This window comes from Palaemon carinicauda, chromosome 14, assembly GCF_036898095.1.
Source record: "Palaemon carinicauda isolate YSFRI2023 chromosome 14, ASM3689809v2, whole genome shotgun sequence".
NCBI classification, from domain to species: Eukaryota; Metazoa; Arthropoda; class Malacostraca; order Decapoda; family Palaemonidae; genus Palaemon; species Palaemon carinicauda.
This window is the reverse complement of record NC_090738.1, coordinates 19860608-19888588: the sequence shown is the minus strand read 5'-3', so window position 1 is coordinate 19888588 and position 27981 is coordinate 19860608. Positions and strand designations below refer to the sequence as shown.

Here is a 27981-nt window from a genome sequence, read left to right as displayed (position 1 = left end):
CACGTTTCGGGCTTGTTCTTCTCCTTTATCTCATGTTGTAGTCCTTTTGTAATAATTTCTAAACATTTATTTTTTTATTGACATTTTATATAGTTTAGATTTCAGTGCATTAGGTCCTGATGCTTTTTATTTCTAATTTTTATTAGAATTGTCTTTTCTTCTTTGTAATATTGGAATTTTCCATTTGTGTTATTTTCCTTTTAATTGGAGCTTATCCATGTGCTCTTACTTCTCTAGATTATCTCTTTCCTAATGCGTTTTCTTCCCTTTCTGTTTCCTTTAATTCTCGTATTTACTTCAATCTTTCTTCATTATTTCATACTTTCTTTTTATTATTTGCATTTTGTAAATATTTTCCCTCCAGTATATATATATATATATATATATATATATATATATATATATATATATATATATATATATATATATATATATATATATATATATATATATATGCGCTCTTCTGCTTCTTTTGATAGTTTTCTCCATTTTCATCATATAATTGTATTTCTTTTTCATTTATATTTCCCCTTTATTTAATCGATAATTTTTACATTTTGTTCTTATCCTTCCTTACTTCATTTGACCTAGTTTTTCCCCACATTGCTACTTTTAATAGAAGAAGAGCGTAAACAATTTGTAAAGATGTATGCTTGAAAAAATGATTAAAGAAACTTTGTCGCTAAAGAATATGTTAATAATGACTCTCAGTTTTTCTTAAAAATTTTAATATATTGTTACTGGTTGCGGAATTCTTTGTATTAGTAGATAAATATTTTTATTTTATTTAAATTTTAAAATTATTTATATCAAATTTATGATGAAAAATTTATAGAAAAATTGACAAATTTGTGAGACTCCCCACCCTTTGTTAACTTTAGAAACACATGGTCGATGTGGTTCCAGTTCCTTTACGCCTAGCGGTGTCTGACAAACTTTAGTGACTACGTCTAACTTACGAATCTTACCTGTGATATTGTAAAGGATCAGAAAATTTAGCCACAATGGTGAAGAAAAGTAAGTCTATTGTCTAACAGTTGTTTTTATACTGTAACATTTCGTATTGAGGCAGAGCTAACTTACCATTAGGCTGCTTATGTTGACCATACCTACCGATAGCTATGAGACTTGGCTAACTAACGGGATGAGCATGATAATATTCCTAATTGATCGGCAATTTTTGTAACCCCTTTCGTTGGCTGTTACTAGTTAGGTATTTGGGTTGAAGGAATGTTTTTTTTTTTTTTTTTTTTTTTTACAGGTCACCGATTTCACCAAAATCGAACAATTATAAGGAATATAGTTGCCAAACATCTAAATCTCCGGAAATTTTCTTGCCTGAGTTATTCATAAATTGAATTTTTACGTTCACATTTAATAAAGCTTCCATGATTTCTTGCGTTACGTTATATTTCCTGCATATAGCCTATGTAGGATGTATGTAATTGAGTGGTCATAGATCCTTCATTTAATAAGGACATGACGTTCTAAACCATGTGTGTTGGTACCTTTGGCCATGGCATCCCATTGATTATATTTTATCCAAAACAACAATGGATTCAGTTGACTGGCATTGGAAATCGATGAGTTCAATTGCGCCTTCTCTTGCAGCTACGTACATTGTGATAGTAAATACCACAATGTCTAAAAGGGTAGTCTTAATGGGATCCTTTGATTATTGACGGGCAGGCCTTCCTCCATGCATAGAAAATGGAAATTTCGTTCCCCTTTTCTGATAATTTGTAGCTGTGGCTGTTGTACTACAAAACCCCTACTACACAAGAACACTACCTAACCTAACCTAGGAGTCTTGTCCTTGCCTACTTACTAGACTAACGTCCCCTTTAACCCCCCCCCCCCCCCCAGATTGGTGTAATCTTAGCTTACCCTGTGATTTTTGTGGTGGGTGTGCATGTTCTGTGGCACCCTATATGCAAAGGAAGCTAGTATAATGAAAACATTTTCACTAGAGAGTTTGCATCTTTCAAAAACTAACATACTTCTTTGCACACTTTGCACATTCCTTCGACAAACTACTTGAACAGCGCCAAAAGAACGTGGTCTTTCCACTGTGAGTTAATTTTCCATCATAAACATAATGCATGTCACTGTACTACACATAGAACAAATGTCGAAATAATCACTTGGGAATCATATTTTATATAGATATGTAAACTCCCTTTGTTAGTCAAAGTTTATAACCCTCGCCTGTTTTGGATTGTTCAAGTTGGAAAAAATCACCTAAGGCAATTTTTCCAATATTAAACTTAGCCGGTGATTATATAAGCTGCAGCTCTGCTGCCCGACAGAAAAACTCTACGTTCAAAATACGCCAGCGATCGCTATGCAGGTAGGGGGTGTACATCAACAGCGCCATCTGTCGAGCAGGTACTCAGTACTCAACGTAAACACAGAACCAATTTTCTCTCTGTCGTGCCACCGGCAAGACCTACTAAATTCGCTATTGCTTACTGGATTGGTTTTCACATATTTTGGTGAAGTACACATTTCTAGTTTTGAGCTTTCGCTATGCAGGTGTTTTATCTTCATCTCAAAACTTGAACTCGTTTTGGATAGATTTAATTATGGTGACAAGGAGAGTATGGACTCTCTTTCACTTTTAAATGGCCGACCCTTCCCTTAGACGGAAGTGTGTTTAGGTTTTTAGTAATTTTGCTTAACACGTTATAGATCTATATATTTTATATCTCTCCGCCTTTATTAGGCCTCTTCGATTAACTTTCCATTTATTATAAACATATAAAAATAAATTTTTATGTTTTGTTTATATGCGACCTTTCCTGATAGTAGGCGGTCCTTACTTGGAACCGAAGTTAATCAACGTTGAGCCCGTTATATCGTATTTAGCCTTTAAAGAATTTAAAACTTTTTAAAATTTAATGTTTTATGAAAGAATTTCTTTGATAGTCTTCGTACTGTTTTCAAAGATGAACTAACGTTTAGTTTTTTAGACTACGCAGTTGTTGAACGTTCAGGACGTTCAACATGCGCTCTATCGTTACGATAGAGAGAGAGTGTATCACGGTTTCACTTTGCAGTAAGAGTAAATCGATTCTGACGTTTTGTTCATTCTTTCTTAGCTTAAATGTTTTAAATTCTATTTTAAAGGAACTTTTTATTTGGAAAACCTTTCAGTTTTTTCCTTTAGTCAAATAACATGTTTTTTTGACGATATATAATTGGGCTCTTCTCTTAGGTGCGAAATCAAGAGAGAAAGAGAGAGAGAGATAGAGACAGAGGGAGAGAGAGGAGAGAAAACGTTCCGTTCAAGCGGGTAACGTTTTTCTCGAGTTGCTCTCGTCCCTAGTCGCTGTACGGGGAGGAAGGATAAAACTTTTTTAGTTTTTTATTCTCGTCCCCAGGCTATGTGCAGTGAGAGATTGAAAACGTAGTTATATGAACTAGTGTTTAGTCTCTTTCCCAGCCACTGATTTTTATCTTAAAATATGTTTTCTGTTTTTTGCTGGTATTAATGAGCTTGCATTATACGACTGATTTCGCAATTACTACCTTTTAATGAAGGGTAGAATTGCGTGTTTCAGGTAGAAATCAGTAAAAGTTTCGATTTCAGTGAAATAAGTGCAAAACAGAAAATCGATAAAGTGATATGCGCAAAGTGTTACAGTGTTGCGTCCGAGGGTTCGTCTGTTCGTGCCTGTCGTTCACCTAGTCCGGGACCTCTTGCAAGCTCCCAAGCCCAGGGGAGAAGTAATGTCGAACGACTTATGGGTTCGAGAGGCCTTGATCAACGAACAGACGTTTTCCCTCTGTGGTTTCGGGCGTATCTACCCAAGATCGCCCCACCCACTCTAAGACGAGAGAGCCCATTTATTCCTCGCCTGCGGAAGAGGTTTCTCGTAAGAAACCATGGACCAAGGTCTCGCGGCTTATTAAGCGCAAGTCGGTCCTTTCCGCGCAAGTCCAACGGCCCAGTTGTAGCCACTGGGTCAGTTCGGACTCGCTGCAGTCTTCCGACGACTGCTCACCTCCTAAGAGAGGCAAAGCGGTACCGCATCAGGCAGTCACACCGTCTGTTGCCGCACCTGCTCCTGTAGACCCTAGTGGTCATTGCTGCAGACCATGCAGTCTCAGTTAACGTCATTGATGCAGGACTTTCGTGCGGAGAAGGTTGACACTGCACCAACCTCTAGCCTACAACCAACCACGGTTGTGCGTCCTGTGGACGCTGAGGCGACCTTCTCCCGCACTCCAAGAGAGTCCCGCCACCCATGCGTTCCAGTGTACCCTGCCAGCCGCATGTTGACGTTCAGCGACTCACGGAACCTTCCGTTGACGTTCGCGAGGTACAACAACAGTCTAAGTTGTTTTGTTTTGACGCGGTGCGTCAACCTCCGCATTCTAGAGTTGTTTTGACTGCTCAGTCTAGACAGTCAAAGCAGTCTCGAGTGGACACTATACGTCCTCACGCACCTGTTGTGGTTCACAGTTCAGTTGTTGACAGTTCACAGACTGTCAAGCAGTTACATGACGTTGCCTTCTGGTCTGCTACTAATGCTCCAGTGAGAGACTCACTGAGGTAACCTAGCTTTTATCGGACAAGGTTCCTGTAGATGAGGAAGTTGCTGTTCTCCCTCCTACTGATATTCCCTTGAGGACTCTGTCAGATGGAGAGGAGCCTTAAGCTGCTTAGCCTCCTATGGACTTTAATTAAATCATGATGATTTTTTTTTAAGGATCTTCGTCCGGATCTTGTAACTGCTGCTCCTCGTTCGCCTAAACGTCAGAACTTACACTAGGCCTAGCTACTTCGAAGCCGTTGTTTTTAAGCTAGTGCTCTCTCGCTCTCCTAGAGAGCGTTACGTTGGCTAGGCGACTGGTTTTTGCACCAGGAGGAGTTTTTTAGGGATACAGCCTTTGATTTCCCTTCTTTTAAACTGGCTTTTAGAGCGAGAGTCTGATATGACACGAGAGAAGTTCTCGGCTTGGGAGTTCATGCCTCTGCCCAGATAGACTTCTCAATTCTGGTAGACTCGCCCTGGCGCCTAGCCAGGAGACGCTCCAAGTTGTTTACAGGTCAACTTCTCAACTTTTGTCAAGCCCTTGAAGTTTTGCTGTACTATTATGTCACACATAACAAGGCTTTCCGGGATGGTAAACGGTTCCGCCTCAGTCGCTAACCCCGTCTGTTGCCACACCTGCTCCCGTAGACCCTAAATGGGCTTTGCTGCAAGCCATGCAGTCCAAGCTTGCATCCTTGATAGAGGACTTAAATGCGGAGAAGAACCTTCTGGCCAACAACCTTCCAACCGGTCGGTTGTGCGCCCTGTTGACGCTGAGGTAACCTACTGGCGTCTGCCAGTTGAGGTGGTTCCTCCTTCTGGCCAACAACCTTCCAACCGGTCGGTTGTGCGCCCTGTTGACGCTGAGGTAACCTACTGGCGTCTGCCAGTTGAGGTGGTTCCTCCTTCTGGCCAACAACCTTCCAACCGGTCGGTTGTGCGCCCTGTTGACGCTGAGGTAACCTACTCGCGTCTGCCAGTTGAGGTGGTTCCTCCACCGATGCGACCCAGTGGGGTTGCCAGTCGCACGTTGAAGTTAAGCGACGCTCGGAGGTGGTTGTTGACGTTCAGGACGTTCAACAACCAGCAGAGGTGACTTGTTGTGACGCAGTGCGTCAACCTCAGCAACCCGGTAGGGTGTTGACTGCACAACCCAGACGGTCTAGACAGTTTCGGGTTGACGCTGTACTTCCTCGCACACCCATGGTTGTTGACAGTTCACAGACTGTGCAGCAGTTCCATGATATTGCGTCCGGCTCCGTCACGCATCCACCAGTGCGACCGGATTCAGCGAGTCAGACGTTGCCCTCTCCGTTGCCGTTTCCTCATCAGTTTCGGATGAGGAACCCTCTGATGAGGACGTTGCTGAACAAGACGATCAGCCCCCAGCCCTGCTATCCATCCAGAAGATGCTGAAGAAGGAACGCTGCTCAGTCAGGCTGTGGATGAGTCTGATAGGGACACTGTCATCCGTGGATCAATTTGTGTCACTAGGAAGACTACACCTCCGTCCTCTTCTATACCATCTAGCTTTTCACTGGAAAAAGGACAAGACGCTAGAAGCGGTCTCGATCCCGGTTTCCGGAAAGATAAAGTCTTGTCTGACTTGGTGAAAGGACTATATCAACCTTAGAGAGGGTCTTCCCCTGACTGTTCAGACTCCCAACCACGTTCTCTTCTCGGACGCATCGGACGTAGGCTGGGGTGCGACATAAGACGGTCGGGAATGCTCGGGATTATGGAACTCGAGTCAAAGGACAATGCATTTCAACTGCAAGGAGCTACTGGCAGTACGTCTGACCTAGAAAAGCTTCAGGTCTCTCCTTCAAGGCAAAGTGGTGGAGGTGAACTCGGACAACACCACGGCTTTGGCGTACATCTCCAAGCAAGGAGGGACCTACTCTCTGACGTTGTACGAGATCGCAAGGGACCTCCTCACCTGGTCAAAAGGTCTAGACATATCACTAGTAACGAGGTTCATCCAAGGCAACTTGAATGTCATGGCAGATTGTCTCAGTCGGAAGGGACAAATAATTCCAACAGAATGGACCCTCCACAAGGATGTATGCAAGAGACTTTGGGCCACCTGGGGCCAGCCAACCATAGATCTCTTCGCAACCTCGATGACCAAGAGGCTCCCAATATTTTGCTCACCAATCCCGGACCCAGCAGCAGTTCATATAGATGCCTTTCTACTAGATTGGTCACACCTAGATTTATATGCATTCCCTCCGTTCAAGATTGTCAACAAGGTACTGCAGAAGTTCGCCTCTCACGAAGGGACAAGGTTGACGCTAGTTGCTTCCCTCTGGCCCGCGAGAGAATGGTTCACCGAGGTACTTCGATGGCTAGTAGACGTTCCCAGAACACTTCCCCTAAGGGTGGACCTTCTACGTCAGCCACGCGTAAAGAAGGTACACCAAGGCCTCCACGCTCTTCGTCTGACTGCCTTCAGACTATCGGAAGACTCTCGAGAGCTAGAGGCTTTTCGAAGGAGGCAGCCAGAGCGATTGCTAGAGCAAGGAGAACATCCACCCTTAGAGTCTACCAATCGAAGTGGGAAATCTTCCGAAACTGGTGCAAGTCAGTATCCGTATCCTCGACCAGTACCTCTGTAACTCAAATAGCTGACTTCCTCTTATATCTGAGGAAAGAACGATCTCTTTCAGCTCCCACTATCAAGGGTTACAGAAGCATGTTGGCATCAGTCTTCCGTCACAGAGGCTTAGATCCTTCCAACAATAAAGATCTACAGGACCTCCTTAAGTCTTTTGAGACCACGAAGGAGCGTCGTTTGGTTACACCTGGTTGGAATTTAGACGTGGTACTAAGATTCCTTATGTCAGACAGGTTCGAACCGCTACAATCAGCCTCCCTGAAAGATCTCACCTTAAAGACGCTTTTCCTGGTATGCTTAGCCACAGCTAAAAGAGTCGGTGAGATTCATGCCTTCAGCAAGAACATCGGATTCTCATCCGAAACGGCTACATGTTCTACAACTTGGGTTTCTAGCCAAAAACGAGCTGCCTTCTCGGCCTTGGCCAATATCGTTCGATATTCCAAACTTATCGTATGGTTGGAAATGAACTAGAAAGAGTCTTATGTCCTGTAAGAGCTCTTAAGTTCTATTTAAAACGAACTAAACCTTTACGAGGCCCGTCTGAAGCTTTATGGTGTTCAGTTAAGAAACCATCTTTGCCTATATCAAAGAATGCTTTATCCTATTTTATCAGACTGTTAATACGAGAAACTCATTCCCATCTGAATGAGGAAGACCAAGCTTTGCTGAAGGTAAGGACACACGAAGTTAGAGCTGTCGCAACTTCCGTGGCCTTTAAACAAAATAGATCTCTGCAAAGTATAATCGACGCAACCTATTGGAAAAGCAAGTCAGTGTTCGCGTCTTTTTATCTTAAGAATGTCCAGTCTCTTTACGAGAACTGCTACACTCTGGGATCATTCGTAGCAACGAGTGCAGTAGTGGGTGAGGGCTCAACCACTACAATTCCCTAATTCCATAACCTTTTTAATCTTTCTCGTGAAATGTTTTATTATTGTTTTTGGGTTGTCCGGAAGGCTAAGAAGCCTTTCGCATCCTACTTGATTTGGCGGGTGGTCAAAGTCATTTCTTGAGAAGCGCCTAGATTAGAGGTTTTGATGAGGTCCTGTTGTATGGGTTGCAACCCTTGATACTTCAGATCCTAGGGGTCGCTCAGCATCCTAAGAGGATCGCGAGGCTCCGTAAGGAAGACGTACTTAAAAAGGCAGAGTAATTGTTCAAGTCGACTTCCTTACCAGGTACTTATTTATTTTATGTTTGTTATTTTGAATAACTGCTAAAATGAAATACAAAATACTTGGCTCATAATAATGTAAACAAGTAATGCTGGTCTCTACCCACCCCCCTGGGTGTGAATCAGCTTATATAATCACCGGCTAAGTTTAATATTGGAAAATGTTATTTTTATTAATAAAATAAATTTTTGAATATACTTACCCGGTGATTATATATTAAAGGACCCTCCCTTCCTCCCCAATAGAGACCCAGTGGACCGAGGAGAAAATTGGTTCTGTGTTTACATTGAGTACTGAGTACCTGCTCGACAGATGGCGCTGTTGATGTACACCCCCTACCTGCATAGCGATCGCTGGCGTATTTTGAACGTAGAGTTTTTCTGTCGGGCAGCAGAGCTGCAGCTTATATAATCACCGGGTAAGTATATTCAAAAATTTATTTTATTAATAAAAATAACATTTTTTGATTTTCCAAAAAAGGTCAATGTCTATCTAGTAAGTACTTACCTGGACTATTTAGAACAGTCTGAACAGTTTTTATTCTACACAAGTTTACGATAAAGTTGAAAGTAAAAAAGTTACACAGTCCCCGTCTTAACAAAATGGTTCAACAAATTGCACTTGGATACTCCGGCATGGTGCAGGCTTTTGCAGACGTAATTTTGGGAAGTAATGATAATGATCATAACATTTAGGCTGTAACCTCTATATCTATTAAAAAAATATATACTACATCCGTTATGACGCCTACATGTATAAAACAACACTTGGGAATATATCAATATAGATAATTGCCTATACTGTACATTGATACTAAATAAGAATATGATTAGATAGTACTAATGCTACTTGTTTCATCTATTGTCATACAATTACTTTTATACTGTAATTTACCCTATTTGAGTAATTATCATGTTAAAAATATGAAATGTACATACATGTAGTTAGGAATATTGCTTGTATATCTAGCCTATATTTGATATACATCCTTTGCTGTATAGAAGGCAAAAGATTAAAATTTGGATTCTTTGTCAATAAAAATTTCATATCTTCTAAATAGAATGCAATAGTTTAAAAGTTTTATTTTGCCAATAAAACTTTCATTCTTTGGCTGACATGCTGAGTTGTCTAATCACTGCTGGCTAACTTGCCTAATCACCCTGAGCCGAGTCGTTTCAATGTGGGCTGAGTTGTCTAGAAACTTAAATCTGCCCTATCAACAAGTTGCCATAAAATAAATAGTCGGCAAGGCCGCCTTCAGTAAAGTGATTTTCGGAGACTATATTGACAGACCAGGCCTTCCATGCGCATGGAACTTTCCTTCCCTTTTTCTAGTTAGTCCTTAGTCGTGTTTGTGGTACTGTATTACAAAACCCGTTATCTAACCGAGTGTATTTAAGGGGGCAACCTGTTGAACTCTATTATGATGAGGATTTTAGTGTACTAGTACTATATTTGGATATGTAAGCAAAATAATGCATATTTTGCACTTTTTACAACTTTTGCTTTTGGATATTAAGTAGATAGCAATCCTCCAAATTTCACAAGACGATGATAAAAAGCTTATCTTTGCCAATTTCAGTTAATTAGGATAGCTTTTTAGACTACTGTACAGTACACCCAACATAATCTCTATGCGTAGTTGGGTAGTTTGTAGAATGGTGGCTTCTTTCGGTGATTCAGAGCCAGTTTCTGGCAATTTTGTTGTGAGGTTTGGTAGTATTTAAAAGTTACTTATATGAAGAACTGTCGTAGAATTTTGACGGGACTTTTGGGAAATGTAATGTTGACCATATGAAAGATGGAAAGGTCCCCATTAATGGCCAGTCAATTTTGTTACTACTGATACTACCAAAAGTCATTGGTACGAGAAGGCAGTATTTTCTTCAAGAAGAATACATTTTGTGTGCAGGGATGTTAGCTATTATAATGTTGTGGAGAAAACCTTATGGAAGATTGGCAAGTAAATATAGGTCAACAATGTACTATAGTCATAATCTACATTGTTTTTAAAAGGGGAACAATCACTTTAAAAGATTGTCAAGATAATTTTAGTGATGGGGCTAGTACAATACAGTAGATATTAATAAATCTAGGTAATCTAAATTTATGATCCAGGTTCGGGTGTTTGATTAGTATTAAGGCTTACGTTTACATGTAGATAATTGTACAGTATTGCTAATCTAATGTACCTCTTTATTTTTCAGAGAGGACGTCGAAGAGGTTAACTCTGAAGAAGAAATTCAGAATTTTGAAAAATAAAAAGGAGTCAAAAAGGAAGAAGAAAAGGGAGATGAAGAGACATCCTGAAAGATTCCCAAGTAAGATGGTGATGTGTGTGTATTTGTGATTTAAGACGGTTTTCCTGAGTACAGTTATGCATTAATTTTACAGTTATACTGTATTGTAGACTTAAGATGTAAGAGGTCAGTTATGCTTGTGTATTTATGTACTTGTGCAATGTTTTGTATTTTTACAGATGGTTTTTATGCGTGTTCAAATGTAAGTTAAGAATTGTGCCAGCTTAATGGTGCTATTCTGTACTGTACTGCCTCTCACTTAAATTGTAGTTAGTTGATATTATTATTGACTAAAAGCTCAAGCCATTTTTGATCGGTTGCTGTCAGTTGTAACAAACTCCTCTTGTTCTGAAGTGATTTGAGTAAATCACACAGATTTTGTTGCATTCGTCATTTACTTATGTGAAGGCGGATTTAAGTTGTCATTTATTTTCATTGAGTATCTGATTTGACTTTGTTCCTACATGAATACAGACCCTCGTTCTTTAATTAGAGTATGATTTCAGCTAAGCTGGAAACTGGGCTGTTAGAATTTATAGCAAAGTGTTGGAATTTACAGGCTGGTGGTGGGAAAGCACCATTCCCTGCCAGTTCACTGAGTAGTTACTTTGATTTCAGTAGCAGAGTAGTACGGTTGTACTCTCTGTGTGACCAAACTTGGCTGTATTTATTTTTAACAGATAGGGGTGTGACTTGTAATGAAGAGACCATGTGTGGTCATGCTGTCCTGGACATGCGCATCAGGTTGTAACTGCCCTACTTTCATGAGGAGGAACTCTTTGAGCCTCTTGCAGTTGTCATGACTACGTGCAGTCATTCCCTATGAGGAGTGTAGGGAGTAGCTGGAGTATGTCTAGTTAAGGAAAAAGTTGGTGCGAGATTCTTCTCCTTCGGGGTCTTCCTTGAAGTGAAAAAATCTGCTACTCCTTCATGATTATGAAAAAGGATAACTACTCTGACCTACTTTCAGTGCAATCTCAGAGTGAGACGGCTTTATCTGGTTCCTCAGAGAGGCAGATAGTCTCCGTCCTTCACCTTTGGGTGACTCCTCCGTTGTACTTTCATATGGTGACGCTGCTAAGGACAGTGGTCTTCCTTAGGCCTCAAGGACATTCCATCTATGGAGAAGCATCCTCCTGGAAGCCTTAGCAATATCTAAGACAGAGTTTTTTCTCTGCTCCATGTTCCTTGGTGTGACCCTCTCCGTCCAGCCCCAGACTCATGAAGGTGCAGTCAATCTTTGTTCCTTGCCTTCCACAGAGCCATAGTCATCAACAAAGGAATCTCTGTTGACGTCTTCAAGTGAGGGAAGGAAATCCCTCCATCCTCCTCCACTCAGCCTGATTCCTACAACCTCCTCTCATGTGTTGGAATCTCTTTGTACTCTCCTTCCAAAGGTTAAAATGGGAGAAAGCCTTCAACTTTCTCAGCCCGCTACATGGAAGGGATGTTAAGGGTACCTCATTTTTCCCCAGGGGATGAACCTGTCCACCTGCTAGGGGTACCCTCGCCTCTTCCAAAGATTCTTCTAAGACTTTCCATAGCAGAGGATAAGGGAAGTCTTCTGAGCTTTGTGAGACTGTGCACGCACATGTTGGCCTGTTGGCAAACGTGCCCTATACTTTTTTGCGTACACTTTTCTTCCTGAGAATTTAACTGTTCACTTGCACTCTCATCTGTGCATGACCTACTCGCTTGTTAGCGCTTACCAATTTGTTCCCGAGTACAGTACTCTCCTGTTAGCGATCAGTCATCTGCTAGCGCATACCCGCCAGATCCTGAACTCGCAACTTTTCTCACATTCTTGTTGTTGGCACAAACTCACCTGTTCTGGAACTCCCTATAGTTTGCACTTGCATTCTTTATCACATGCTCACTTGTAAGATCGTGTTAGTTCATCGGTTTGTAAACTTACTCCTGTGTACGAGCAATCACATGTTTGTGTCCAATCATCGATTAGCACACATTCTCCCTTGGTTTGCACATGCTCAACATTTAGTACACAATTGTTAGGGGAGGATTCCCTGTGTGCATGTCAACATAGGAAGTTGAGCATAAAGTATTCATGTGATCAGTCGCCTTCGAGCTCACTCCCATTCTCGGGTAAGGTCACCCTCATGCTCCCTGCCTTTTGAGAACCTACAATCTCCGTAAACAGAGAATGTATATGCTGACAAGAGACTCAAAAGGGATTGACCACCACACACAAGGTCTCTTGTTGAGAAGGAAGGACCCCATCATAGAAATTCTTCGTTGGCCGAGTGTAAACAGCCGAAGGATGAATTGGTACGCAAGCCTTCTCGACGCGACTACACAAGTCGTTCAGGGGTACAGTACAGGACAAAAGATGACCTCCTAAACTAGCAAATGATAGCCTCACTGCATATAGGTGCAACACTGGGACCAGACAGGAAGCAATCGGAACATCCTTTTGTAACTTGACAACTCCCTCCCCCATTAATGGAGTCCTTGGATATAGGCCATTACCCGAGGGAATATACCCACAAGTTCTTTAATATATTTTCCTTAGGACTTAATATATTTTCCTTAGGACTTTTGGTAGCTGCTCAGCAGGGTGTATAGCGTACCTAGCTCCCTTACAGGAGAAGCTGTGGAGATGTTCTAGGATAAGAGTAAGATGCTATAAGCCCAGGGGAAAAATAGCCCAGTGAAGAAAGGACATAAGGAAATGGATAAAAGATATGAACAATTAAAATAAAATATTTTTTTAAAAACAGTATCATCATGAACACAGATATTTTATATATGAATTTTAAAAAGACCTATGTCAGCCTGTTTAACAAAAATATTTGCTGCAAGTTTAAACTTTTGAAGTTCTACCAATTCAACTACCCGATTAGGAAGATCATTCCACAACTTGGTCACAGCTGGAATAAAACTATAATTCTGTGTAGTATTGATCTTGGTGGTGGAAAAGGCATGACTATTAGAATTAACTGCATACCTAGTATTACGAACAGGATGGTACTGTCCGGGAATTTCTGAATGTAAAGGATGGTCAGAATTATGAAAACAATTTATGCATGACGAACTAATTGAACGACGGTGCCAGAGATTTAATATCCAGCTCGGTAATAAAAAAATTAATAGACCGTAAGTTCCTGTCCAGCAAATTAGGATGAGAATCAGCATCTGAAGACCATACAGGAGAACAATACTCAAAACAAGGCAGAATGAAAGAATTAAAACACTTCACAATAGGTTGATCTAAAATAATCTTGTAAGATTCAATTTGGGTCTACATCTCCATAAGCATCAAGTTGTAGTAAGTGTGCTTTAGTTTAGCTTCAGAAATACAGGAAGGAGGAAGATCAAGTTTTACGTTAATCTGCTTACGGTGACATTACCCAAAAGGGTTGCTTCTTTATTTGGACTGTATGAGAGCCATCTGATTTAATTGAACTAGTAACTGTTACAGCTACACCAAAGAGTGTAGATTTAAGGATAGCCCACCACTTACCCTACTGAGCTATACCAGATAGGGTTTCTTTTAGGGTCAAAATTTCTTTTCAGTTGAAGCATAAACTCTGAGCAATGGCTCTTGGCTGATTATAGTTGTTCCCAGTAAAATCTAAGGTTATTTATGTGACAATACCCGTCCTATCTCTTATTTCCAGTGCTTTATTTTCTAATGAAAAACCCACATCATGTGTATGTACTATACTCAGTATTTATATTCTTTGAGTATCTGTACCATTATGGTTTTCGAAGATTGATAGTAAAACCAACTACAGTATAAAGGAATGTGAGAAAATATACATAGTTGGTTGGGACATGTACAACTTTTATATTACTTGTCAAATCAATTTTCTTTATGGGGGAAATGTTTATTTTTGTCTGAAATACAATACAGTACTGGTGTTGATGAAGCTTACGAAATGTGAATTAGTGTTACCTTGCCAGGAGTGAAGCTTGTTGAGAAGCAGGCACAAGGGTAATCTTTTTAGAAGTTCAGTATTCCAAATTCACACTACAGGGAATGGCATTCAAGGCATTCTTGAAGGGTGCATTTTTGGAATAGTTACTAGTGGATGATTAGGGTCAGGTGGTCAACATGGAAAAGCAGTGCTATTAACAGTATTACGGTATCTAGTTATGGTAGTGATATATTGCGTGGAAATACTATGTGGGGAAAAATGGCCTTGCACACTGTAAAAACAAGTCTTATACAGTACTGTATTTTAAGTCTACATATCCTTTGAACTGTGCATTATGTATGATTAGTGGAACATTGAATGAATATATTTTTTTACAGAACCAAAAGATCCTGGCATCCCATTGAAACTACCATTTTACAAAGATATTGTAGATGAATTGCGAGCAGCCAAGGAGTCTCATTTAAAGCGTATAGAAGAGGCAAAGCAACGTAGAAAGGAAATGAAGATTCAAGGGATTGCTCAGAAAAAAAACATAGGGTAAGTGAATTTTTTTTTTCTGTATTGAATGTTTTTATATAAAAGTCGTGGTCTTCTTTTACGGAATCTCTTGATACACTAGGTTAGCCTATTATTTTTGGAATGAAATCATTATCTGGTTCCCAAAAATTTAAAAGTAGTAATATCCTGACATCTTTACAAAGCCTTATACAGTACTTTATTTTTTATTGTTGTTCAAAGGAAATCAGTCACAATTTTGATCACTGAAGATGATGTTACTTGGCACCAAGTCACATGACTCATTGAGAAGCCTTTTGGGTCCTTTTATATTTTATTTGATTTGGAAGCACTTCTGGATATTTTAAGCCATAACTTACCAGGCACTTTCTCTGCATAAGCAATAAATGTTGATAAGCATGTCTCGGTTGTTAATGATGGTTGACATGATTTTCTTCATTTTTTATACAGAATAACTAGGTTAGATACAACCAAGCTTTTAGAAGCGAGCACATAGAAACCTTTACAATTGAATGTAGGAATGGATTTGCAGTCTTAGACATTAAGAGGCGAAGACCAGACAATCAACGAAAGTGGTGTGATATTAAGAACATGTATCAGTTAGTTGGTAGTGAAGTTTTGGGACATGGAGTTACAAGGAGAAATCCATGTATATCAAATGATACTTGGGATACTGTAAAAAGGAGACAAAGACATTCATTGTTGAAAGTTTTTTAGGAAATATATACTGAAAATTACAAGGTAGAGCATGCTAAGTATTCCAGTACTGATAGTGATGTCAAAAGAAAAGCTAGGAATGACTGGAGAGAATATATAAGACAGGAAAGCAGATGAGGCTGACAAAGTATGAATTCAAGCAGAGGCTATGGTGTAAGAATTGCTCGTAGAACTAATAATGAATTCTCTAACTGGGCAAAGAAGAAAGCATATATCCATTGAAAAGAGAAATGGATCTGTTATAACAACAGAAGGTGAAAAAAGCCAATGTTGAATGGAACACTACAGTGAGGTAATTTATAGGAGATATGAAGGGAATAATTTGATTGATATACCTGCAAGCTGAGGAAGACCTTGATGTGCCCATGAATGAGGGTATCCTTAAAAGACTAAGAGATGGGAAGCCCCTGGATATGATGGAATAACTGCCGAGATGATATCGACTGAAAATGAAGGAACTCCCAGAATACTTACAATATTATTTTGTAGAATGTGGCATGAAGAGAAATGGGAGCTAGATGATATCTCCTTCCATTCCACTACTTTACCTGTCATCCATTCACTCGGCAATGAAGCCACACCCTCTCTCGCTCTTCCCCTTTCAATCCCAGACACTCTACCAGACACTTCACCAAACGTCACTTCACCCTTTCCTTTCATCTTTGTCTTACACAAGGCCAATACATCCATCCTTCTATTCCTAAACATACTTCCAATCTCACATCTTTTACTCTCTATCGTACTACATCCACGCACATTCAAACACCCCAAAACTAGAGTGTGGGGAGCATTTACTTTCCCCCTAGCTCCATCTCTTTGTTGACGTCTCGCAGGATTATATACAGGAGGGGGGGTTCCCAGCCCCCTCGTCCCGTCCCTTTTAGTCGCCTCTTACGACACGCAGGGTAACGTTGGCGCTATTCTAATTGTTTTTATGCCCCCGCGGCCACAGGGGGCCGAAAGTAATACCCCTGTTAAATAGCTAAGGTTTGTATATTTAGGAAAATTACAAATTATCCATGAATTTGTCATTTTAAGACATGTACAGAAATGAATTGAATATAGAAATCCATTTTTGATGGCCTTTGTGGACTATGAAAAAGCCTTTGGTGTGCGCCGTCCAATTTTGTGTTTAGTCCTGCGTTATAACGGAGTTCCTCTTAAATGTGTAAATTTGACTGAGGTTCATGAGCATAGCAAATGCAAAGTTAATGTTACTGGAATCGTATCACATGAATTTCCTATGAACACTGGAGTACTCCAAGGGAATGTGTTGTCACCTATGTTGTTTATCCACCTCTTGTATTTTGTAATGCATAGAACATTTGAGGATGGTGGAGGAGGATTGGACTGGTTTGGTAATAGGAAATTGGCTGACCTAGAGTATGCTGATTACCCTGTCCTTTTTAGCAGAACACCAAAGGATTTTCAATTCTTGCTTACTAGAGTACATGAAATATCACATGAGGTTGGGGTCAAGATAAAAAAAAAAAACAGAGATGATGAGAATGGAATATGCCGTGGAAGATGAAATATAATAGCAAGGAGATATGATTTAGGTAAAATCATTTAGATATTTAAGAACTAACGATAAAAAATACAGGATCTCTAGAATTGGAGTTTAATGAATGATTGAAAATCAGACAATAGCTAGGTTAAGTAAAATTTGGAAATCAAATCGCCTAAATTTCCATATAAACATAGGCTGTATATCAGATTGGTGTTACTATATGGACATGTCATGGTATGATAATGAAACAATATCCAACTGTTTTTGTAGATTTTAGAACAAATCTTTAGAGAATATTGGGAGTCAAATGGCAGGACAGGATTAGAAATGAAACTAAGCGATTACTCAAGTGGCATATGTGGATGAGCATGGTGAGGGATAGATAGATGTGGCTTGGGAATGCTCTGCACTCCCCAGCAGATTAGTTCACCAAAATTTTAATTGGGGTCCACATGGTACTAGAAGAGTTGGGAGACCTACGCCTACATGTCTGAAGACTATGGAATGTTAAGATGATGAATGGAGAAGTATCAATTTAAAAGCTCAAGAGAGACGACTGGTGAAATCCAACCTAGGCCCTTTGTGTTAATAGGCATAGGTGGTGATTATGATATGCCATATATTTCAGCGTTGTTACTGTACTCTTTTATTTTATATTTTTTACTGTCTATTCACATGTATAGCTTATTTCCTCATTTCCTTTCCTTACTGGGGTACTTTTTCCTGTTGGAGCTCTTGGTCTTGTAGAATCTTCCTTTTCCAACTGGGGAAAAATGAAATATTTTAAGAACAGTAACAACATTAAATTAAATACTTCCTATATAAACTATTAAAACTTTTAACAAAACAAGAGGAAGAGAATAAGATAGAACAGTGTGCCCATGTGTACTCTCAAGCAAAAGAACTCAAGCCAAGACAGTGAAAGACCATAGTACAGAGACTATGGCACTACTTAAGACCAGAGAACAATGGTTTGATTTTGGAGTGTCTTTCTCCTAGAAGAGCTGCTTGCCATAGCTAAAGAGTCTCTTCTACCCTCACCTAAAGGAAAGTAGCAAGAGTCTCTTCTACCCTCACCTAAAGGAAAGTAGCCACTGAACAATTACAATGCAGTAGTTAACCCCCTTGGGTGGAGAAGAATTGTTTAGTAATCTCATTGTTGTCAGGTGTATGAGGACAGAGGAGAATATGTAAAGAATAGGCCAGACTATTCGGTGTATGTATAGACAAAGAGAAGGATTCAATGTAGTACTGTCTGGCCAGTCAAGGACCCCAGAAATCACTTGCGGTAGTATCTCGATGGGTGGCTGGTGCCCTGGCCAACCTAATACCTATAGAGATGAGAGAAACTGTCTATTGTATGCATGCAGTGATATCTGTGGAGGAGGCAGGATTATAATCAGTGAGAATCCACAGAACATCGTGGGTATACAAGTCTACTTTACCTCTGTTGCCACTTCCTGTTTTCCATCTTGCTGTCCAATTCTTTCAACTTTTGCTTCATTGTTTTTGATGTTGTTGATAGTTTATTATATGACATGTCTGTTTTGACGTTTTTTCTTATTTTAGAATTATTTATTGTTAATTTGTTCTCTTCATTTATTTATTTCCTTATTTCCTTTCCTCACTGGGCTATTTTTCCCTGTTGGAGCCCTTGGGCTTATAGCATCTTGCTTTTCCAACTAGGGTTGTAGCTTGGATAGTAATAATAATGTGACTCAGAGGCCCTAACACTGGGCCATATAATCCAATTTCTTGAATCCAAGCAAGGACATTGAATATTGGTAACAATCTGGACCAGACAGGAATTGCAGAAAGTGCATAAGATAAAAGGATAATGGAAAAAATCTTGTCAAACCTTATTGTGGGGGGGGGGGGGAGAATACAACTACTTTGATACTGTAAGTTTAATGTTTGTGGGAATGAAAATATCAATTTATTGAATTGGGGACCTTATGGCTGGCACTAGCACCAAAAAGGCCAGTCAGCAAATTAGGGAAACCTTGCAGTTGTACATTGATGTGAAAGTTTAAAAGAGGTTAACACTTTTACTCCCAAGCTATTTGGAACTTTCCAACCCTTAACCCCCAGGCATTTTTTTTTCAAGCACATTTTGCAGTATATTTTTTTAAATTGCTCTAACAGCCTTAGTTTTTGTCAGAGAGAAGTCAGGTTGGTCTAGTTCTTTTGGAAAATGCCTGAAGTTTCTCATAAAATTATAAAAAATATGCAGTTTTTTTGCAAGGACGTACCGGTACGTCCATGGGGGTAAAGGGATGAGTTTTGTGAGATGTACAAGTATGTCCATTTGGTGTAAAATGGTTAAGCAACAGGATGGAAGGAAGAAAGTGGGAATGGAGGTTTTGTTGAAGGCTTGAAAGAGAGGACAGATAGTTGCTGAAGGAATACTGCAAAGACTTTTTGGGATGCCTACAGTTCACCATGTGAATTGTTACTCCCACAATGATAGAAAATGGTAGGTGCTAAAGGGACACTGCAAAGACATTTTAGGGAATGCCAGCAGTACACCTTTTTAGTTGTGCTTAGGCCACTACTTCTCTCTCCATTACCCCCTTACATTTGTAGAAAATTGTTAATATTACTGAAGTCAATGTAGAATTTCAAGTATGACTTTCAAGTTCAAATCAGTAAGTTAATATTCATGTAAGGGTTCCTTTTTTTTCAATATTACAAACACAAAACAATTAAAAGAAAAATTCTCATGCCTTTTATTGACATGCGGAAGTGAAAGTTGTAGTTACTATTTTGGTCAGCAAGTAAGGATTGAGATGAGTTATGTACTTTTGCACTATGCATTGACCTTATATTCATCGGGAATTAAAAAACCAGCATTTCAAGGTATTGCACTCAAGTCCTCAAAGCACATTTTTCCACTGCCACGGTTAGAATATTTAGTAAGATCAACTTTACTTACAATTGATAATTTCTATCATCTTTCTGTTTTGAATGATTGAGGGTATTTGTTTGATAATGATTTTCTATAGTATTTCAGCTCGTTTTCCCAGAAAAAGTGGTATTTTCTTTTATGTTCTCATCACTATATATTTCTTTTCTAGGGATTTCAGTATTGATGAACTACTGGAACATGCCAAGAAGAAGGGTGAAATTTTTGACATGAAAGAAGTAGCAGAGACTGAAGAAAGAACTGGTCTCAATGATAGATCTGCAAAAGCATATTATAGAGAATTTAAAAAGGTGAGTTCCCATATACAGTATATTGAATACTGGAGTAGTACAAGTTATATATTGATGACCTTACTTATTTAGTAAGCATTACATCCATCAGTTTTATATATATAAGTTTGTGTGGCGGTGTTTGTTGGTCATTCCTTTTGTGTTAGCTATTGGTGCTTGTTTTTATAGTTTATACTGTTCAAGAATACTGTACATCTAGTGGACTCCCTTAAATAGATATTATAAAAGCAAAGGATATCAAAAGACTTGCTCAGTTAGTAATGTTTGTGTATTGACCATAGCACATGGTTTAATGTGAATATGCTGTCAGGTATATCAGGAGAAATTGAGAGGAGTCATGTCTTCAAGGATCATCAGTAAATAGAGTTGAATTTACTATAGTAGTTTAGGAACCTATTAAAAAAAGTTGGTCAGGTTGTTATTTGCAATGGGAAGATAGCCTAGTCTTGATAATTACCTGCTATGTGAAGGTAGCTTAATATGAATAGTGTTCAGAAAAATAGGTTGTATATATGCTTAACAGATATAAGAAATGCAATGGTGGAAAGGGATTGAAAATTTTTGAAGTCTGTAAATTAGGGGCTGAATATTACAGCAAGTAAAGAAACCATGTGGATGCTGTGAGGTTATGGGTGAAAAGCTTGGAATACTCAGAATTGCAAAGTATAAATGCAGGGAGTAATTCATAATTTCCAAAATTTACCAGAAGGTAAATGAAGAAGGAATAGCACCACATGGTAGTTGAAGAAGAGTTATCAGAGGTATTACATTTCCATTGACTGTGCTAGCTTTATCAGGATACGAAATTAATTCATTCCGGAGTGGCTTTTGTAACATGCTGTTTTATTGAAGCATTCAATATACCTAACTTAACCTCGCGAATTTCGTTTCGTATCCTGAGTATTTTTTACGTAATATGAGGGGATAAAATCTTTATCGTTTTGTAAATGAGTTTCGTATACAGAAAGTTTCGTATCTTTATTACCAGCCAAACTGCAACTTTAATTTGAAAAGTAGAAAGGAGAATGCTACAGGCCCAAAGGACCCATTTTGAAGAGGCTTAGTACAGTAGAACCTTGATACTCAAACATCTTGAAGCTTGAACAAATTGGTTTTCGACCAAACAGTTCAAGTGAAAAATACCTGTTCTCGAATAAATGTTCAGTACTCAACCAAAATGCGAGCAAAAACCAGCCAAGCTGAATGCTATCTTACGTGTTAGCCTTTGTTTCAGATGAACGTAAACACACATTCTGCCTCATTTTTTGTGTTACACTGAGCTATTTATATATCCTTGTTTTGCATACTATTTTATTTATTTGGATTCATTAGCACTTAAACATGTGGTCAAAAAGGAAAACGGTGCAAACAACTAATTGAACTGAAATAGGAAACCATTGCCAAGCACAAAAACAAAATGCACGTTCCGGATCTTATTCTTAGATATTCTATGCCCAAGTCAACCATATCAAGCTTTTGATGAAAAAAAAAAAATAATACCATAAGAACCAATAGTGCTGAAAACCTTTTCAATGACAATGTTGTCTCATTCTCATAGAATTTGGCAAAAAAGCCAAAATCCACAAACATTGGGTTAGTTTTTGATTAAAGAAAAACCTGCCCCAAAGTGACAGAAAAGGGAAAAAACCCTGAACCTCAGTTACCAGATGTTTTTTTATTTAAGGGGTTTCTTCCTCCTGGCAATAATTCCTCCCTTCACAATTTTGTGTTATTGTAATTCCTTTTTTTGTAAAAATGAGATAACATCACTTTATGCTAATATCTCTTATATACTAGCAATATCAACTGGGGCTTGGTATGCATCATTCACTTCTATATTGTTTGTAATGGGAAATAATGATTCGTTATTCGACCATCTTTTTGGAACGAATTATGGTCGAAGACCGAGGTATTAGTGCATAGAAAAGAAATGGAATTAAGATTTTTTATACTTTGTAATAATGGTCTGTTATATCATTGCTTAGTTGGAAATACAGCCAAGAATATACTAATTCAATTCATGCATCAGAAATATGGAGAAGTGCCCAAAAGTTAGTCTTAGGTGTCTACAAAAGGCGGGATATATGTCTTGGGTCTTTTGAAAAAAATAATTTTGAAACACATGTAAGATGCCAAGAGATTAGGTGTCCAAAGGAATAGACAACGGGCAATGTATCAAAAGTTTGATATGTGAAAAGTAAACTGTAAATGTCTATTTCAAGAAGTGATAAATACAAAATCAGTAGAATGATGACCAACTTAATGCTTGGAAAACCTTGGAGAATGTAATAAATGAAGATACAGAATAATCTGTCATTAAGGCAGAGGAAAACAATAGTTTAACCAGATCACCGAGCTAACTCTTAACTGTATGGCTGGTTAGAATTCTTGGCAAAAGTACAGTAGATGATAGATGTTAGCAAAGGTAACTCCTAACATGTGTTTGTAAAAAAAAATAAAAAAAAAAAAAGTCATTTATTTTTTGGTTGGATCTGCTGAATTTGGATGATGATCTTGACCAATTGATGCTCTCTGGAACATGGAGAACTGTTTCTTTAGGTGTAATAATGTACTAGGTTCTATTATATAAAAATTATAGTAATGGTGATGGTACTACCAAGTTTGGATGGCTTTTTTTTATATTGCTAAGGAAATCTTAGAAATTGTGTAGCCATCTTGATAGTGATTCTATTTAATGTTTCCCTTCCAGGTTGTGGAAGCAGCTGATGTCGTTTTAGAAGTTTTAGATGCCCGTGATCCTTTAGGAACCCGTGTGTCACAGTTAGAAGCTGTTGTTACAGGCCAGTTAGGCAAAAAGTTGGTTTTAGTTTTAAACAAGGCAGATTTGGTACCAAGAGAAAACCTTGAAAAATGGCTAAAATATTTGCGACAGGAATACCCAACTATTGTGTTCAAGTCTAGTACACAAGTACAAGGTCATCGTCTGGGACAAACATCCGCTAAGTAAGGTTCTTTCTTTTATCATAAAAGTAAATTGAAAATTTCTTTGCCTTTGGTGATGGTTTTATGAGAAATTTTTGTCATATACTTATATGATTTGTTATCTTGAGGCATAAGGAAAATTAAATTAAATTCGTTATTGATTATGACTTTAATGGAACAAAGGTTGTGTTATGTACCATGGTTATTATTTTTAAAGTATTTACTGAGTCATCATGAAAGCATTGTAGGAAGTCATCAGTCTGTTAAAGGTAAATAATATATTATTTTCTCTCCAAGAATGATGAAGATTGATGAAGGTGTAATGCATACATCAAAGTGTTTGGGTGCTGATGTTCTTATGCAACTTTTGAAAAATTACTGTCGAAACAAAGACATCAAGACTTCTATAACAGTGGGTATTGTTGGACTACCCAATGTTGGTAAAAGCAGTTTGATAAACAGTTTGAAGAGAAGCAAATCTTGTGGCGTTGGGGCCACACCAGGTTTCACAAAGTAAGTTATTTTTTCATATTTAAAGTGATAAATTGTCTTCCTGTAAAAATTTTGTTGATAAAAATAGTTGCAAACTATTTTCACTTGGTTCAAGTAGTCATGTGCCAGTTATTTTTATTCAACACAATTCCAATAGCTTATCTAACCAGGGGGTAGTTATGATTACTTAGAACAATTTCTTTAAATACTGTACATCCCATGCAAGTTATGATTATTTAGAGCAACTTCTTTAAACACTGTACATCCTATGCAAGATTGGAGTATTTTTTTTTTAAATACTCTCCATTTAAGGTGTGCTCAATCTTTGATAATATGGGTTATTTATAAAATTTGACTTCTATTTTAACCTGTACTTACCACCATATTTTTTTACTACAGGTCAATGCAAGAAATTATTCTAGATTCCAAAGTCAAGTTATTAGATTGCCCTGGAATTGTGTTACCTGGAAAAGATTCCGATGATGCCACTGCTGCCCTTAGGAATGCTGTCAAGATTGAAGAATTATCTGATTTGTTTACTCCTGTTGATGCTATACTAAAGAGAGCAGATAAGAGCCATGTAAGTTATGTGATTTGAGTGTATGAACTGACATCTGCTTTACCAAATTGAACTCTAAATATTCAGATGGTAAATGTTTTTTTTTTTTTTTTTTACAAAGAATGCCATCCCCTAAAAGGGGTAATCATCATCTATAGCTTATTGAAGCTGTTATGCAGTTCTGTTAAATCATCAATGTTAAGTATGTAAGAAGTAAGGTGTACAAATGGTGTGTACCATGTATAAACTATGTAGAACCCACTTAAATGTAGTAGGACAAGAATTAACCAAGTAGCTTGTTAAACCATCTAGAATCAGTTGAAGAATCATTCATGCTTCACTTGTCTGAATGACTTTAATCTGACTACCAAAGATTATTCATATAGTTGGCTGCCATTCATGGTAGTTTTGTTAGCTTACCCCAAACACAAAGTCGGAATAAGGGCTCTTGCCGTGGCAGCCTGTAAAGTCTACTGGTTTTGTGTAGCATTCTGCTTAGAAATCTAGTAGTAAAAGACGTTACAAAGTAGTTATACTGCTATAATTAAATAATTCATACTGCAGAAGAAATTTATCATTGCATAAGATTGAGAGTGAATGAAGGTTGCAAAGTGTTGGGGGCAGTTAAGGGAGTAGTAAAAAATAGAGGGTTGGGCATGAATGTAAAGAGAGTTCTATATGAGAAAGTGATTGTACCAACTGTGATGTATGGATCGGAGTTGTGGGGAATGAAAGTGACGGAGAGACAGAAATTGAATGTGTTTGAGATGAAGTGTCTGAGGAGTATGGCTGGTGTATCTCGAGTAGATAGGGTTAGGAACGAAGTGGTGAGGGTGAGAACGGGTGTAAGAAATGAGTTAGCGGCTAGAGTGGATATGAATGTGTTGAGGTGGTTTGGCCATGTTGAGAGAATGGAAAATGGCTGTCTGCTAAAGAAGGTGATGAATGCAAGAGTTGATGGGAGAAGTACAAGAGGAAGGCCAAGGTTTGGGTGGATGGATGGTGTGAAGAAAGCTCTGGGTGATAGGAGGATAGATGTGAGAGAGGCAAGAGAGCGTGCGAGAAATAGGAATGAATGGCGAGCGATTGTGACGCAGTTCCGGTAGGCCCTGCTGCTTCCTCCGGTGCCTTAGATGACCGCGGAGGTAGCAGCAGTAGGGGACTCAGCAGTATGAAGCTTCATCTGTGGTGGAAATGTGGGAGGTTGGGCTGTGGCACCCTAGCAGTACCAGCTGAACTCGGCTGAGTCCCTGGTTAGGCTGGAGGAACGTAGAGAATAGAGGTCCCCTTTTTTGTTTTGTTTATTGTTGTTGTCGGCTACCCCCCAAAATTGGGGGAAGTGCCTTTGGTATATGTATGTATATGTATATCACTAGCAGAATTTAATAAGAAGGATTTAATATTTAAAGAAAACAATTATGGAAAGATTGTTTATTTTCAGAGAATACAAGCAGATAAAGATATAGATGACATCCTAAGTCAAAATGTTTATTTTTTTTCATATAGTTGATGGTTCACTATCGTTTAACTGATTACAAGACCACAGATGACTTTTTGTCACTTCTTGCCAAGCGATTTGGTAAACTCAAAAGGCAAGGAATACCTGATAAGGAAGGAGCTGCTCGCAGACTTCTTCATGACTGGAATTCGTAAGTAATAATGCTGCTTAAAAACTGCTGTACCTATGATAATAAGTGGTGAAATAAGATTGCCCTCCATTCCCTTTTTTGTTTGTAATGAAATACTAGAATCTAAGGTAAATTGTTTTCATCTTTGCAGTGGCATTATTAAGTACTACACACAGCCACCAGAGATCTCATCAGAACAAGTTGGAGCAACACTGACACAAGAACTCGGTGCAGAATTTGATCTAGATAGTTTGAAACTAGATGAAGGGTCATTATTAAGGGAGTTACCTATCCATCGTCCATCAAGCACCATGAAAGTGAGCTCTTTGGGTCCAATTAATGAAATGGAAGTTAATTATGAAGCTGAAGAGAGTGATGTGGAGGCGATGGAGGAAGATGACGAAGAAGAAGCTCCCGGTTTGGTAAGAGTTTTTAAGTTACTGCCTTGTTCCAATGAATTCATCTTGCAGTTACTCAGTGAGGAAATTTGTCAAAATTATTTTCATCTAGGAATGTTGTGGAATCTTGCCTCTACTGCTTTTCATTGAAAAAAGCATATTTTTTGACGTTATTTTGAATGCCGTACAGGTGTGATTATTTCATATTTTGAAGATATTGGTTCAACAAGGAGTCAGACATGTAGGCTTTTATCTTCCCAAAATTTTTATGCTATAGTGACAATTGAGCTGCTAATCGTTCAAGAAGATGATAGGTAGGGACAAAAAAAGTGTAGGCTACAGAAAATGGGCTATTGGTTTGTGGAACTGGAGTTATTGCAAAGTTTGTTTGCACAATCAATGTTGCCAGAGAGTAGTGCACGGGATGAGATGGCTAATGGAATTCAAACCTTTTCAATATGATGATGATGATTAGTGTCAGTGTGTGGCTAGATTACAATGTATAAGTCTTTTCATCTGTTTCCCAGAGTATATTGCTGGTGATTTATAACATTTGGTCAGTTTAAAAAGGGGCAAGGGACATTAACTATCAAACAATATCATAAGATCTGGTACTGTAGGCAAAGGCAATAGTATAATTTCTGAAGTAGCATTGACACATTATTCTTGGAGTTTACTTGACATTGAAGAGGAAAGATTACCAAGATGGATTTAAAGGATGTTTGTAGGGGTTCCATGAGGTGTCGCTGTCATAGTATAGCAAATGGTGTACTTTGTCATGACAGTAAGCTGCTTTCACTTAGTTTTGTAGTTGTGTAGGTGGGACAAGGTGTACTTAGTGGAGGATGGTATGAATATAACTTGTTTCAAGCAAGAAGATAGGGCATTGTTGTTGAAATTGTCCCATGGGTACCAGTATGGGAGGAGTTGTGATGTTAAATTTGTTCATCTATGGACAGTTTTTTAAAATTGTGGAAGAAAACATCTTTCAAGATCAACACATGCTTTAGCTCAAGTTATTAGTAGCCCTTTGAGATTTGCAGAAAAAGAGTTTACTCTTTCGCCCATGCTGGTGCAGTGCAGGATATCAATAGGTGACAAATCCCATCAGTGATTTACTGTTATATGATATCTGACTGGGTGATTGGAGCAGGCCCACTGGCAGGAGGCATCATATACTGACCATATTGTCATCTGGACTGGAGAGGTAACTCAGAAAGGCAGGATCATCTGGGTTGTGGTGGTCTATGTGGTTATATTCCTGACTGGTGATTGCTGGAGTGGTATTAAGTCCCGCTCAAATTCGTTAATTCCCTGGGTTGTTGCAACCTCATCCTCTTTGCGAGCTAAGGATGGGGTGTTACGGGGAGCCTATAGGAAGGCATCCGCCATTGCATGGACCTCTTTGGTCCTAGCTTGGGTGGAAAGGAGCTTGGGCACTGATCATATGAATATATGGTCAGTCCC

At 38.7% G+C, this 27981-nt stretch overlaps 1 protein-coding gene across 1 annotated transcript in view; it reads left to right on the top strand.

Moving 5' to 3' along the window:
* Positions 1–876: 876 nt before the first annotated feature.
* Ns1 (Nucleostemin 1) overlaps positions 877–27981 on the top strand; it is a 38491-nt gene continuing 11386 nt past the window's right edge. The window contains exons 1-9 of the mRNA XM_068386875.1: positions 877–1017; positions 10544–10657; positions 14913–15072; positions 20356–20494; positions 23205–23458; positions 23735–23950; positions 24329–24509; positions 25995–26137; positions 26268–26538. Coding sequence (XP_068242976.1) covers positions 1005–1017; positions 10544–10657; positions 14913–15072; positions 20356–20494; positions 23205–23458; positions 23735–23950; positions 24329–24509; positions 25995–26137; positions 26268–26538 — 1491 coding nt within the window. The 5' untranslated portion in view covers positions 877–1004. The remainder of the gene's footprint in view (positions 1018–10543; positions 10658–14912; positions 15073–20355; positions 20495–23204; positions 23459–23734; positions 23951–24328; positions 24510–25994; positions 26138–26267; positions 26539–27981) is intronic.